The following is a 12,572-nucleotide window of genomic DNA, read 5'->3' as shown; positions in this document are numbered from 1 at the left end:
CGAGACCCTTCGACCTGAAACATCACCCATTCCTACTGTCCAGAGATGCACCCTGTCCCGCTGAGTTACTCCAGCATTTTGTGTCTATCTTATTCTACATGTGTTTGCACTTGATTACTATAGGAGACTTCATAATACACCCACTAAGGGTGTTGGAGAAACGTATCTAACCAGAAAGTGAAGAGAATATGAAACTATGTGCTTCCCATCTCCCTTTATATGGCAAGATTTTTATTGATGGTTTTACAGGATCAGTTGAACGTTTATACTTTTTCTCTGTAAGGGAGAAGCAGTCCATTTATTCGGACTTCAACAATCCTCAACAAAAGAAATCTGGACTGAACAACTTATTTCAATGTTGGTTGCATTAAGTCAGCAGCTCCACTCCTGAAATTGAAGCAGGTGTTCCATGCCAATGAACTGAGTGCAGTATAGCTGTAACTTGGATGCTGCCTTCCAGATGATATGTCAAAGCAAACCTGCACTCCGTGCTGAATGCATAAAATGTAATTTAAAGAGGAGCCAGGGGATTTCTTGCTGCCCCGAACAATGTTTACACTTCAGCCAAGATTATCAAACAGGTTAAGACACTAAGTGCTGGAGAAACCCAGCAAGCCAGACAGTATCTTCTCGCCCCCTGGGTCTCGACCCAAAACGTCACCTAACCATGTTCAGGTTCGAGTGTTATGAAGAAACCGAAGCACCTGGAGAAAACCCACGTGGTCACAGGGAGAACATACAAATACTGTACAGGCACCATCCATAGTCAGGATTGAACCCTGGTGCTGGCGGGCTGTGCCTCCCCATATTGTTCATTACAAAAAAATACTGTAAAGTGCTGGATTAATTCAGCAGGTCAACTGTATCTCTGAAGGACATGGATAAGTGATGTTTTGTGTCAGGACCATTCTTCTGAAAGGTTACACAAAAAAGCTGGAGAAACTCAGCGGGTGCAGCAGCATCTATGGAGCGAAGGAAATAGGCAACGTTTCGGGCCGAAACCCTTCTTCTCCTTCGCTCCATAGATGCTGCTGCACCCGCTGAGTTTCTCCAGCTTTTTTGTGTAACCTTCGATTCTCCAGCATCTGCAGTTCCCTCTTAAACACCATTCTTCTGAAACCCGGTTCCCGGGCCAAAACTCCTCAGCTGGCCTGCCAGCTGGCCTTTGTGTGCAGTCCAGCACCCGGGCCAACTCATCATGGCAGAGTCTGTCTACGAATTGCCGTCTGGAATTTGTCCCTTACTTTGACCTTTTTGTCCCTTATTTGGGAGTGGGAAAGTTGGCAAGCCTAGCTGCGATAGAGCATCAGGAAAAGACTGTGTGACTCAAGCGGTGAGGAGAGTGGGTGGGGAAAATACGCCTGGGGGTGGGGAAGGTGGCAGTGGGAGGGGAGAGTGAAATCTGAAGCACCAGATGTGCAGAGAGATTCATGCACGGCGCTGCCGTGGTACTTGAGGGCGGCGGTGGCTGATTCTCGGAAACGGTTGAGGTCAGTGTGCGTTTATGAAGGCTGCAAGGTAGTGCATTAAAGGTGAGATTCTCTTCCTCAAACTCACAGCGGGATATGTCGGCATCGTGTAAGAGATCAGAGAGAGCGTGCGGGTGGAGAATTATAGTAACTGAGTCACCAGTGCAGTGTGAACAGAGGCTCTTGCCCGATCTCCAACATCGATGATGCCGTCCAACACAGTAGACTGAATCGTACAAGTACAAGTGAGTTGTTGCTTCACCCACGAGTTTAGAGGCAGAGTTGCTGCCTTACAGCACCAGGCACCTGGGTTCGATTCCGACTACCGGTGCCGTCTGTAGGGTGTTTGTATGTCCTCCCTGTGACCGCGTGGGTTTTCTCCGGGTGCTCCAATGAATTTCACTGTGACTTGTCATATTAATAATCTATTCATTCATTCATTCCTCCCACATTCCAAAGATGTGCCGGTTTACAGGTTTTATTTGGCTTCTGTAAATTGTCCCAAATGTGTAGGGCAGAACTAGTTGTTTAAGAAAGAACAGCAGATGCTGGAAAAATCAAAGGTAGACAAAAATGCAGGAGAAACTCAGCTGGTGAGGCAGCATCTATGGAGCGAAGGAATAGGTGACGAGACCCTTCTTCTTGATATTGCTGGTCGGCGCGGACTCGGTAGCCCAAAGGACCTGTTTCCACGTTGTATCTCTAAACTAAACTAAGTGTTTGGATCCCTGATCCGTGGGGAAGAGGAGAGCTTTTAAGGCAGGCATTTTATCTCCTGTGGTTGGGTGGAAATGTGCTGTTGGAAAGGACATTGGTTGGAGTGGGTGAATGGGTGTTAGAGGGAGAGATACGTGAGTGTTTAAGAAGGAACTGCAAATGCTGGAAAATGGAAGGTAGACAAAAGTGCTGGAGAAACTCAGCGGGTGCAGCAGCATAAATGGAGCGAAGGAAATAGGCAACGTTTCGGGCCGAAACCCTTCTTCAGTGTGTTAGAGGGAGAGATAGGTGTGTGATTCAGGGAGTTGTAGCGAGAACAATCCCTACAAACTGCTGGAAGCAGAGGGAAGGGAAACGTGGAGAACTACAGATGCTGGAATCTTGAGTAAGAGACAAAGCGCTGGAGTTATTCAGCGGGTCAGGCAGTATCTGTGGAGGGAATGGATAGGTGGCATTTGGGTTGAGACCTTTCTTCAGGCTGATTCTAGAGGGGGGGGGGGCGACGACTATTGGAAAAGAGGTGATATCCAAGCAAGCGATAGGTGGATACAGGGGGTGGGAGGCTGGTGGTTTGATTGCCAGATGGGTGGAGAAAGGGTGAAGGCCGGGAGAGAAATGAAATATGAGGCCTGGGAGAGGGATATGGGTGGAAGCAGAGGGAGGGAACATGTTGCCCGGAAAGGAGCAATATTACTCCTCATTCACCTCTAAAGCAAGAGGCTCGGCCATTATAATTCGGAAGGGCATACCTTTTAAATTAAAGAATTCCATATCTGATAAAGAGGGAAGATATGTTATAGTCACAGGAGAAATTTACAATACACCATTAACTATGATAAATATTTATGCGCCTAATTTTGATAACCCAAAATTTTTTAGGAAAATAATTGATTGAATCGCAGAGCATAATCTTCAAAATATAATAATGGGGGGAGATTTCAACTGTGTTATAGATCCATACTTAGATAAATCAATAAAGCTAGGGAAGCGTCTTGTTAAAACTAAGACCTGTGAATTTTTAAATACTTATATAAAAAATAATAACATAGCTGATGTTTGGAGAATAGCAAATCCAAGTGGTAGGGAATACTCATTTTATTCATCAGTTCACAAAACTTATTCGCGAATTGACTATTTCTTATTGGACACAAAATTGATCCCATATACGAATAAACCATCATATCATAATAGTATTATTTCTGATCTCACCATTGACTTTTATACTTAAAATTGAGGGAATGCCGAGTATAAAACCTTTTTGGAGGTTCAATGCACACATATTAAATAACCCGCAGGGTTATGAGTATATAAAAAAACAAACAAAACTTTTTTTCGAAATAAATGGAAAAGAGCAATTTAGTTAAGAGGATAGGTTGGGTTTGTTTTCATTGTTGAGGTGAACCTGTATTTTAGTTTATAAAAATAGGAGGGGGCACAGCTTGGTAGATAGTCTTTTTCTTAGGTCCCGGGGAGGGGTTAAATTAGAGGGCACAGGTTTAAAACGAGAAAGGAAACATTTGAAGGAGCTCTGAGGGGCAGGTTTTCCCCACACACAGGGCAGTGGTTTTAATTAACAAACTGCCAGAGAATGTGGAGGCGGATAGGATTACAGTGTTTAAAATGCATTTCAACAGAAACTTGGACACGTAAGGAATAGAGGGATATAAGCCCACCGTGGGTGAATGGGATTAGCGTGGATAGACATTTTGGGCAGGTTGGGCCAAAGGGCCTGTTTCTGTGCTGTACAGCTCCACAACTCTGTGTGTCTGGTGAAAGCATTCCATTGAAGGTGGTGGGAATAGTGGAAGATGGAAGTTGAATGTGAGTCTTGGTGAGCAGTGGGGAAGGACACTGTCCTTGCAGGGGGTGTGCGGAGGGGTGACATTTTAACAGATGTCCCAGCTCTCAGTAAGGCACACCATGGTTGAGGATAAAAGGGGTCTCTGTGGAGAGGTGGGACTGGGAGGACAGAACCTGTAGGGAAACCTGTAGCCTTAGACAAAGATCCTATAGCGGAACAAGATGGACCACTCCTGCTAAATGCAATGGGCTGACATGTTGTACGCAACGGAGCGGAACGTGGACCTTTTTTTCATCCATTTCAGTAACCCGACCCGACTCACAGTGTAATCAACATTGCGGGGGAACAGTTTGTGTTAATAAATTATAATTCTGAAAATGAGAAGATTTTTACCAAATAACTTTTATTTTTACGAGGATGTTTCCGTAACCAGTTTCCGTCTCCGCACTAGTATCCTACGGGATCTTTGGTGCGGAGACGGAAGCCGGTTACGGAAATGGGGCCTTAAATTACCCATGACCGTACTATGTCTTTTTCGTTGAGTGGACCATCTTGCTCGCTATAGGATCTTTGGTTTTAGAGATGCAGCGTGGAAACAGGTTCATCCAGTCTGCACCGATTAGCGATCATGTGTACGCCTTTTCTATACAACACAACAGGAACAATTAATATAAGCCAATTAACCTACAAACCTGTACGTCTTTAGATTGTGGGAGGAAACAAGAGCACCCAGAGAAAACCCACAGGGGCGACACGGTTTTGTCCAGGATCTCCAGTTTTCTCTCACACTCCAGACGTACAGGTTTGTAAGGTATTGGCTTGGTATAATTGTAAATTGTTCCTAGTGTGTAGGATAGTGTTAGTGTACGGGGATTCCCTGTTGGCGCGGACTGGGTGGGCCACAGAGCCTGTTTCCGTGTTGTATCTCTAAAACTAAAACACAAGGAGAATGTACAAACTCCATACAGATGGCACCTGTAGTCAGGATCAAACCCAGGTCTCTAGTGCTGTGAGCCAGCAACTCTGTGCCACTGAGTCTCCCCAAGGCAGGTACTCAAGGCATCCGAAGAGTCTGTGAGTTTATCAAAGATATTGCTCACTAATTCATCTCCTGAAGGGGAAAAAGCAAAGATTCAATGAAGGAGTAGATGAAAGTAAAAGGTGGAGAGGAATGGGCCAGTCCCACTTGGGCGGATTTTTTTAGGCGACTGCCAGCAACTAGGACAATGGAATTCACCGAAGTCAGCACTGGGTGACAACCTACGACAGCCCAAGTTGTCGCCACTGTCTCCGAAGAATTTTCAACATGTTGAAAAATGTCACCTGTTGTTGCCTAAAAAATTGCCTAAGTGGGACAGGCCCTGAAGGATAGGCAAAAATAAGCTTTGTGGCTTCAGCCTCTTCCTTTTTCGGTCATTGATTATGTGAACCTTGTGTGAAATGTATACAGTGTTGGTTCATATTCACACAGATTGTAAAGTTTTATTCTTTTTCATGTAATAGAAATAAATTATTAATTCATTCAAGTGGTTAATGAATGCAACTGTAATGGTGGAGATAGATAGGAGGTATCACTGACATTGTCAGCGAGATGAGGAAGGCAATCCGGAAGAGACTGGGAGAACTGTTTTGGCTTTTCCACAATGTACAGGAGACTCTTGGACATATAATTTGGAGGGAGTGGATTTAAAGGAGGAAGTGTTCAATGTGTAAACGTGCAGCCGAGCAAGATGGAATTGTGGTGGAGAGACAGATTGTCACACGCACCAACAAAATTCTTACTTGCTGAAGCTTTAAGGTCATGGCTATAATATCAGATGGGGCAACATCTGAAGGAGATATTTTCCGCTCAATAAATTACAGGAAAGGTAGACAGGATCGTTGTGATTGGGAAACAAATAGTCCTTCTGCTTGCATGGAAACGACAATTACACAAAGCCACGGGGAGCAGAAAGAATGTTTTATTTTCAAAGTCCATTTCTGAGTAAACTCAATTTGGTTTGTTTGCAAAAGCGGTTGTTTGTTCAGACAACGGTGTGATTGCCATCTCTCACTACTTGCTGAGCATGTGTGGGCACTTCTACTAAACCTATTTATCGTGTAAGCGTTATTAGCAAAACTCGGTGCAATTTGTAGTTGGTCTCTCGAACCTGCTCATTTCCAGTTTGTCTTCCAGGAACTCTTGGAGCCCTCAATGAGCATCAAGAGGAGTGTAAAGCCTCGATATCTCCAGAAGATTAAAGCTGCAACATCTCTAGAAGAGTAAAGCCTCAGCATCTACAGCTACTTAAAGCCTTGATATCTCCAGAAGAGTAAAACCTTGATATCTGTGGAATAAACCCTCAACATCTTCATTAACTCGACATCTCCAGTTCTGTGAGACTTCTGAAGCCTTGTTATCTCGAGAAATTTAAAGCCTCGATATCTCCAAAAGATCAAAGCCGCAACATCTCCAGACCTTGCTATCTCTAGAACGGTAAAGCCTTGATATCTCCAACCCCACAGCAGTGGAAGAGGGGCCTACCTCAAGACTTGTGAGGGAAAGAGGCAGCTAACCGATGGGTGGAGACAGCAACAGCTCCGGCTTCAGCAACAGCAACAGAGCTTCGCATGCAGACATCCAGGGGACGTTCTTGCCGCCGCTGTTTGGGGTGGTGTTTGTCGTGGCATTTGTGGGCAACGCTCTGGCCATCTGCCTGTTCCTGAGGCAGAGGAAGACCTGGCACTCGGGCATCATCTACGCCTTCAGCCTGGCCATCTGCGACCTGCTCTATGTCATCACCCTGCCGCTGATGGTCGCCTACTACTCGTCCGGCAAGGACTGGGCGTTTGGGGCGGCCCTCTGCAAGTTGGAGCGTTTCCTCTTCACCTGCAACCTGTACGGCAGCGCCCTGCTCATCGCCTGCATCAGCCTCAACCGCTACGTGGCCATCGTGCACCCCATGTTCGCCCACAATCACCTCAGGCTGAAGCACGCCAAGATGGCGAGCCTGGCCGCCGTGCTGTTGGCCGCTTCCATCACCTCTCCCGCCTTGGCCTTCTCCCAGCTCAGGCCCAAGGGCAACCGCACCGAGTGCCTGGGCTCGGCCAGCGACGAGGCCTTGCCGTCTTACCTGGCCTACAGCCTGTTCCTGGCAGCGGTGGGCTGCGCCCTGCCTTTCATCGTCACTTTCCTCTCATACTTGTCCATCGTGCGGGTGGTGGCGGGCAGCCAGAGCACCGGAGAGTCGGAGCGCCGGCGGGTGTGGCTGCTGGTCTGCACCGTGGTTGTCCTCTACGCCGTCTCCTTCATCCCGTACACCGTGCTGCGCAACGTCAACCTCTACCGCCGGCTGCACCGGCTGGATGACGGCAACAGGTCCCGCACCATCTACACGGCCTACCAGCTGAGCAAGGGCCTGGTCTCCCTCAACGCCTGCATCCACCCGCTGCTCTACGCCACCCAGCTGGACAACCTGAAGGAGATGTGGGCGAGCTGTTGCTGCCGGCAGGTCAACACACAGGAATCACAAAGAAGAGACAAGGGACTGCAGGTTACAAATAAAGACACAGTGCTGTAGTAACTCAGCAGGGCAGGCAGAATCTCTGGAGAACATTAGCAGGCAGCACTTATGAGAACATTGACAGGCAGCAGCTCTGGAGAACATGTACAGATGGAATCTCTGGAGGCCATGGACAAGCAACATCTCTGGAGAACATTAGCAGGCAGCACTTATGAGAACATTGACAGACAGCTCCTCTGGGGGACATGGGCAGGCCAACTTTCAGGTCTGGACCCTTCTTCAGACTAATTGCAGTAAGAAGGAGAAAGCTGGAAGTGAGGTGGAGGTGGGACAAAGCCCAGCAAGTAATAGATGGATACAGGCGAGAGGGGGTTAGGTTGGAAGATGGTTGTACAAAGACTGGAGATGAGAAAATAAAAAGTGTGAGATAAGGAGACACAAAGTGCTTGAGTAACTCAGCGGGTCAGGCAGCAGCACTGGAGGATGGGGTAGGTGACATTTCGGGTTTGGACCCTTTTGCAGATTGATAAGGATGGAATTAGCAAAATATGAAGCCAGAGGAATAGGGAAAGGGGTAAAGAAGGAACGAGTGAGCATCCAGGTGGGGCAAAGAGAGCAGGTAAATGGGGGTTGTTTGTCAGTTGGTTAACTAAAATTGGAGAAATCAATGATCATACCGTTAGGTTGTAAACTACCCAAGTGGAATATGAGGTGCTATTCGGCCAGTTTAACTGGGGTCTCATTCTGGCAATAGAGCAAGCCCAGGATAGAAATATCAGTATGGGAATGGAAAGCGGAGTTAAAATGATTAGCAACCAGGCGATCCAGCAGGTCTTGGTAGACTGAGAACAAGGGTTCAGTGAAGGTGTCGCTTAGTCTAGGTCTTTCTCAAAGTCACAGTCCATTTGCTCTTTCTCTATGTCACATTCCTGTGAATTGCTGTAACGACATGGCTCTAAAACTCTTAGACAGCAAAGCACTTCTGAGCAAGGTGCCTCTGACTATAATAATGGATGTTGTGGTTCAGTCTTTTGCTAGTTTTAATTAGAGATAAGAGATAAGACATTTAATATAAGTTAGGGTTAGGTTAGTATGTCAGACCTCTCATGTTTATATATATCTGAGAAAGTAATTTTGCTCTGAAGCAACAGTGATTGGGTTAGTAATACTTAAGATAGTTAATTTTATTCTAACTATGTGAGTTGTAATAAGACCATCTGTGCTCTGGGTGCGAAGTATGTTGTGTTTGAATTAGGATTAGAAACTAATGTTTGTGTTTAGGTTTATAGTTTCAGAGATAACATTCTTCCCTGATAATGGGAACTGTGTATTATGTTTATATAAATTGTGTGACCACTGTATCATATGTATCTCTTATTTTGAGGAGTGGTCTCTGAGAATTGAGTCCACTTTTCCTTGGTTTCACTTTGTTAAAATGAAGCAACTATGAACAAAGAAGACAGAGCCACGAGGCTGGCAGAGGCCATATAGGGGAGACATGTGACTATAACTGTTGCAAACATGGAAATGTACTGGGAAGGATGACATAGGTGGGAATAACGGATTACCCGATGATAGGGGAACATCGCCAAATGATTGGATATGGAAATGCCCAGACTGGCCAGATCTCTGGGATTCCTGGACTGACTGAGACTGGTTGGATCTGGGGAGGGGTTGGGAGGCTAATGGTGAGTGAGTTCATTCAGTGTTAAATTTCTGGCTGGCATGAACCGACAGGACTGGTACCAACATTTAGTTTAGTTTATAAACACAGCACGGAAACAGGCCCTTCAGCCCATCGAGTCCGCGCCGACCAGCGATCCCCGTACATTTGCACTATCCTACACACACATGGGATAATTTACCATTTTATCGAAGCCAAGTAACGTACAAACCTGTACGGCTTTGGAGTATGGGAGGAAACAGGAGCTCCCAGAGAAAACCCATGCAGGTAGTGGTGAGAATGTACAAATTCCATACAGACAGCACTCGCAGTCAGGATCGAACCTGGGTGCCTGGCACTGTAAGTCAGAACCTCTACTGCTGCGTTGCCGTGCCACCCATTTCAAAGCTCTTCTAACCCCCGACAGAATGGGTCAGGTGAACAGGAAGCATCTAAACCACAACCGCATCCTCTGTTATGGCATCCAGGCATCTTCGCCCATATAATTCAAGAGTTCAAGAGAGTTTATAGTCATTAGTCCCCGATAGGACAATGAAATTCTTGCTTTGCTTCAGCACACCAGAACATAGTAGGCACAAATACAGAACAGATCAGTGTGTCCATATACCATTATATAAATATATACACGCATTAATAAATAAACTGATAAAGTGCAAATAAACAGATAATGGGCTATTAATGTTCAGAGTTTTGTCTGAGCCGAGTTTAATAGCCTGATGGCTGTGGGGAAGTAGCTATTCCTGAACCTGGTCGTTGCAGTCTTCAGGCTCCTGTACCTTCTACCTGAAGGTAGCGGGGAGTTGGGTTTGTGGCCAGGATGGTGTGGGTCCTTGATGATGCTGCCAGCCTTTTTGAGGCAGCGACTGCGATAGAAATCCCCTCGATGGAAGGTAGGTCAGAGCCGATGATGGACTGGGCAGTGTTTACTATTTTTTGTAGTCTTTTCCGCTCCAGGGCGCTCAAGTTGCCGAACCAAGCCACGATGCAACCGGTCAGCATGCTCTCTACTGTGCACCTGTAGAAGTTAGAGAGAGTCCTCCTTGATATGCCGACTCTCCGTAATCTTCTCAGGAAGTAGATGCGCTGATGTGCTTTTTTTATAATTGCATCAGTGGTCTCGGACCAGGAAAGATCTTCAGAGGTATGCACGCCCAGGAATATGAGGCTCTTGACCCTTTCCCCCATCGACCCATTGATATAAACTGGACTATGGGTCCCCATCCTACCCCTTCCAAAGTCCACAATCAGTTCCTTGGTTTTGCTGGTGTTGAGGGCCAGGTTATTGTGCTGGCACCATTTGGTCAATCGGTCGATCTCACTTCTATACTCTGACTCGTCCCCATCATTGATACATCCCACAACAGTGGTGTCATCAGCGAACTTGATGATGGAGTTTGCACTATGACCGGCTACGCAGTCATGAGTATAGAGTGAGTACAGCAGGGGGCTGAGCATGCAGCCTTGAGGCGCGCCCTTGCTGATTGTTATCGAGACTGACACATTTCCACCAATGCGAACAGTCTGTGGTCTGTGAATGAGGAATTCGAGGATCCAATTGCAGAGGGATGCGCAGAGACCCAGTTCAGCGCGTTTGGTCACCAGCTTGGAGGGGGTGATTGTATTGAATGCCGAGCTGTAATCAATGAATAACAGGCTGACATATGAGTTTTTGTTGTCCAAGTGGTCCAGAGCGGAGTGCAGAGCCCGCGAGATTGCATCCACCGTTGATCTGTTGTGGCGGTAGGCGAACTGCAGTGGGTCCAGGTTTTTGTCGAGGTAGGAGTTAATTTGGGCCATGATCAACCACTCAAAGCACTTCATCACCACCGACGTTAGTGCCACTGGTCGATTGTCATTGAGGCACGACACCTTGCTCTTCTTGGGCACCGGTATCATTGATGCCCTTTTAAAGCAGGTGAGAACTTCACTGAGAGGTTGAAAATGTCCGTAAAAACTCCAGCCAGTTGGTCCGCACAGGTTTTTAGTACACAACCGGGTATGCCATCAGGTCCAGGTGCTTTTCGAAGGTTCACCCCTCTGAAGGATTTTCTAACATCGGCCTCTGTGACTGTTCTTTGGAGAACCATATAGTGGTTGTCAAAGGGAATGTCACACTGCCCTCTCCATTACTGAATGAATTTACCCAATCATGTTGAAAATTGTGATTTTTGTTTAAATTTTCTATTTTCAAATAAAATATTTTGCTACAAAATCTCTTGGATAGTTACTATGCTCTGGTTCCTCCCTCCACAACATCATCGTGATGGAGTGAAGACATCAAGCGATTGTTGCTACTCACATGTGTTTCGGATCCTGAGATTCTTCACTTCCTCTCTCCTCCTTGTACTGTTTACTGCATAACCATCACAATCACAATATCAAACACAATAATACTTTATTAGGCAAGTACGTTTTGCAACATACGAGGAATTTCATTTGCCAAGTCAGTCATACAAATAAAAGTCAACAAAACATAAACATTTTAACATAAACATCCACCACAGTGACTCCTCCACATTCCGCACTGTGATGGAAGGTGAAAAAAAGTTCAAATCCCTTCTTTGTTGGGGGCCGAGCCCTCTGTTGAGGGGATGATCTTGACTCCTGTAGCCGGCGCTGGCCCCCCGCATCAGGGGGATGTCAGCTCCCCCGCGCCGGGCAATCGAACCCCGCGTCTGGGCTGGTCGACCCTCTGCGTTCCTTGGTTGACCATCATGTGAACAAGGAATTCCATGGCATCCTGCTGTCGATGACAATCAAATAATCTGAATCTTCATCTTTTGCAATATTTACTCTATCTGATATGACCCAGAAGGAGGCCATTTAGCCCATTGCTTCAAGACTGGCCCATCTGTGTAATCAGTTCCATTCCCCATCATCTCATTCCAGTGGACCCTACTGTGCCATCCTGTGGGAAATCTGTCCGGACAGAGTGGAAATTAATTTACCTGAAGCAGCCATGGATCAAATGGCCTCAATTAATGATCCTAAGCCTTCTGCACAACATTTGGTTCGGAACATCAGACCCAGCTCTACCTTGTTGCTCTGTAATCGGTCCTCCCACCGGCGGCGGCGCTGTACCCGGTCCTCCCACCATTGGCGGCGCTGTACGCCGGTCCTCCCACCACTGGCGGCGCTGTACTACCCGGTCCTCCCACTAGTAGCGACGCTGTACCCGGGTCCTCCCACCAGTGGCGGCGCTGTACTACCCGGTCCTCCTACTAGTAGCCAAAGATCTTAGAAGCTCTGCTGTAAGATCTTTGCTAGTAGCGACGCTGTACCGGGTCCTCCCATCACTGGCGAAAGTATACATGGTCCTCCCACCATTGGCGGCGCTGTACAACCCGGTCCTCCCACCAGTGGCGGCGCTGTACCGGGTCCTCCCACCGAAAGATCAT

The 12,572-nt window shown here is 46.8% G+C and overlaps 1 protein-coding gene and 1 long non-coding RNA gene across 2 annotated transcripts in view; one reads left to right on the top strand and one right to left on the bottom strand.

Annotated features, from left to right (window-relative positions):
- Positions 1-8,849, top strand: part of ppan (peter pan homolog) — a 33,752-nt gene extending 24,903 nt beyond the window's left edge. The window contains exon 13 of the mRNA XM_055664005.1: positions 6,556-8,849. Coding sequence (XP_055519980.1) covers positions 6,556-7,547 — 992 coding nt within the window. The 3' untranslated portion in view covers positions 7,548-8,849. The remainder of the gene's footprint in view (positions 1-6,555) is intronic.
- Positions 8,850-11,552: 2,703 nt separating this feature from the next.
- LOC129714530 (uncharacterized) lies at positions 11,553-12,345 on the bottom strand. Its single transcript, XR_008726360.1, has 2 exons — positions 12,123-12,345; positions 11,553-11,917 (listed from the first exon to the last, which is right to left on the bottom strand). It is a non-coding gene; the product is annotated as an uncharacterized LOC129714530 (long non-coding RNA).
- Between the last annotated feature and the right edge of the window lie 227 nt (positions 12,346-12,572).

This window comes from Leucoraja erinacea, chromosome 39 (assembly GCF_028641065.1).
Source record: "Leucoraja erinacea ecotype New England chromosome 39, Leri_hhj_1, whole genome shotgun sequence".
Taxonomy (NCBI): Eukaryota; Metazoa; Chordata; class Chondrichthyes; order Rajiformes; family Rajidae; genus Leucoraja; species Leucoraja erinaceus.
This window is presented reverse-complemented; position numbering and strand designations above follow the sequence as displayed.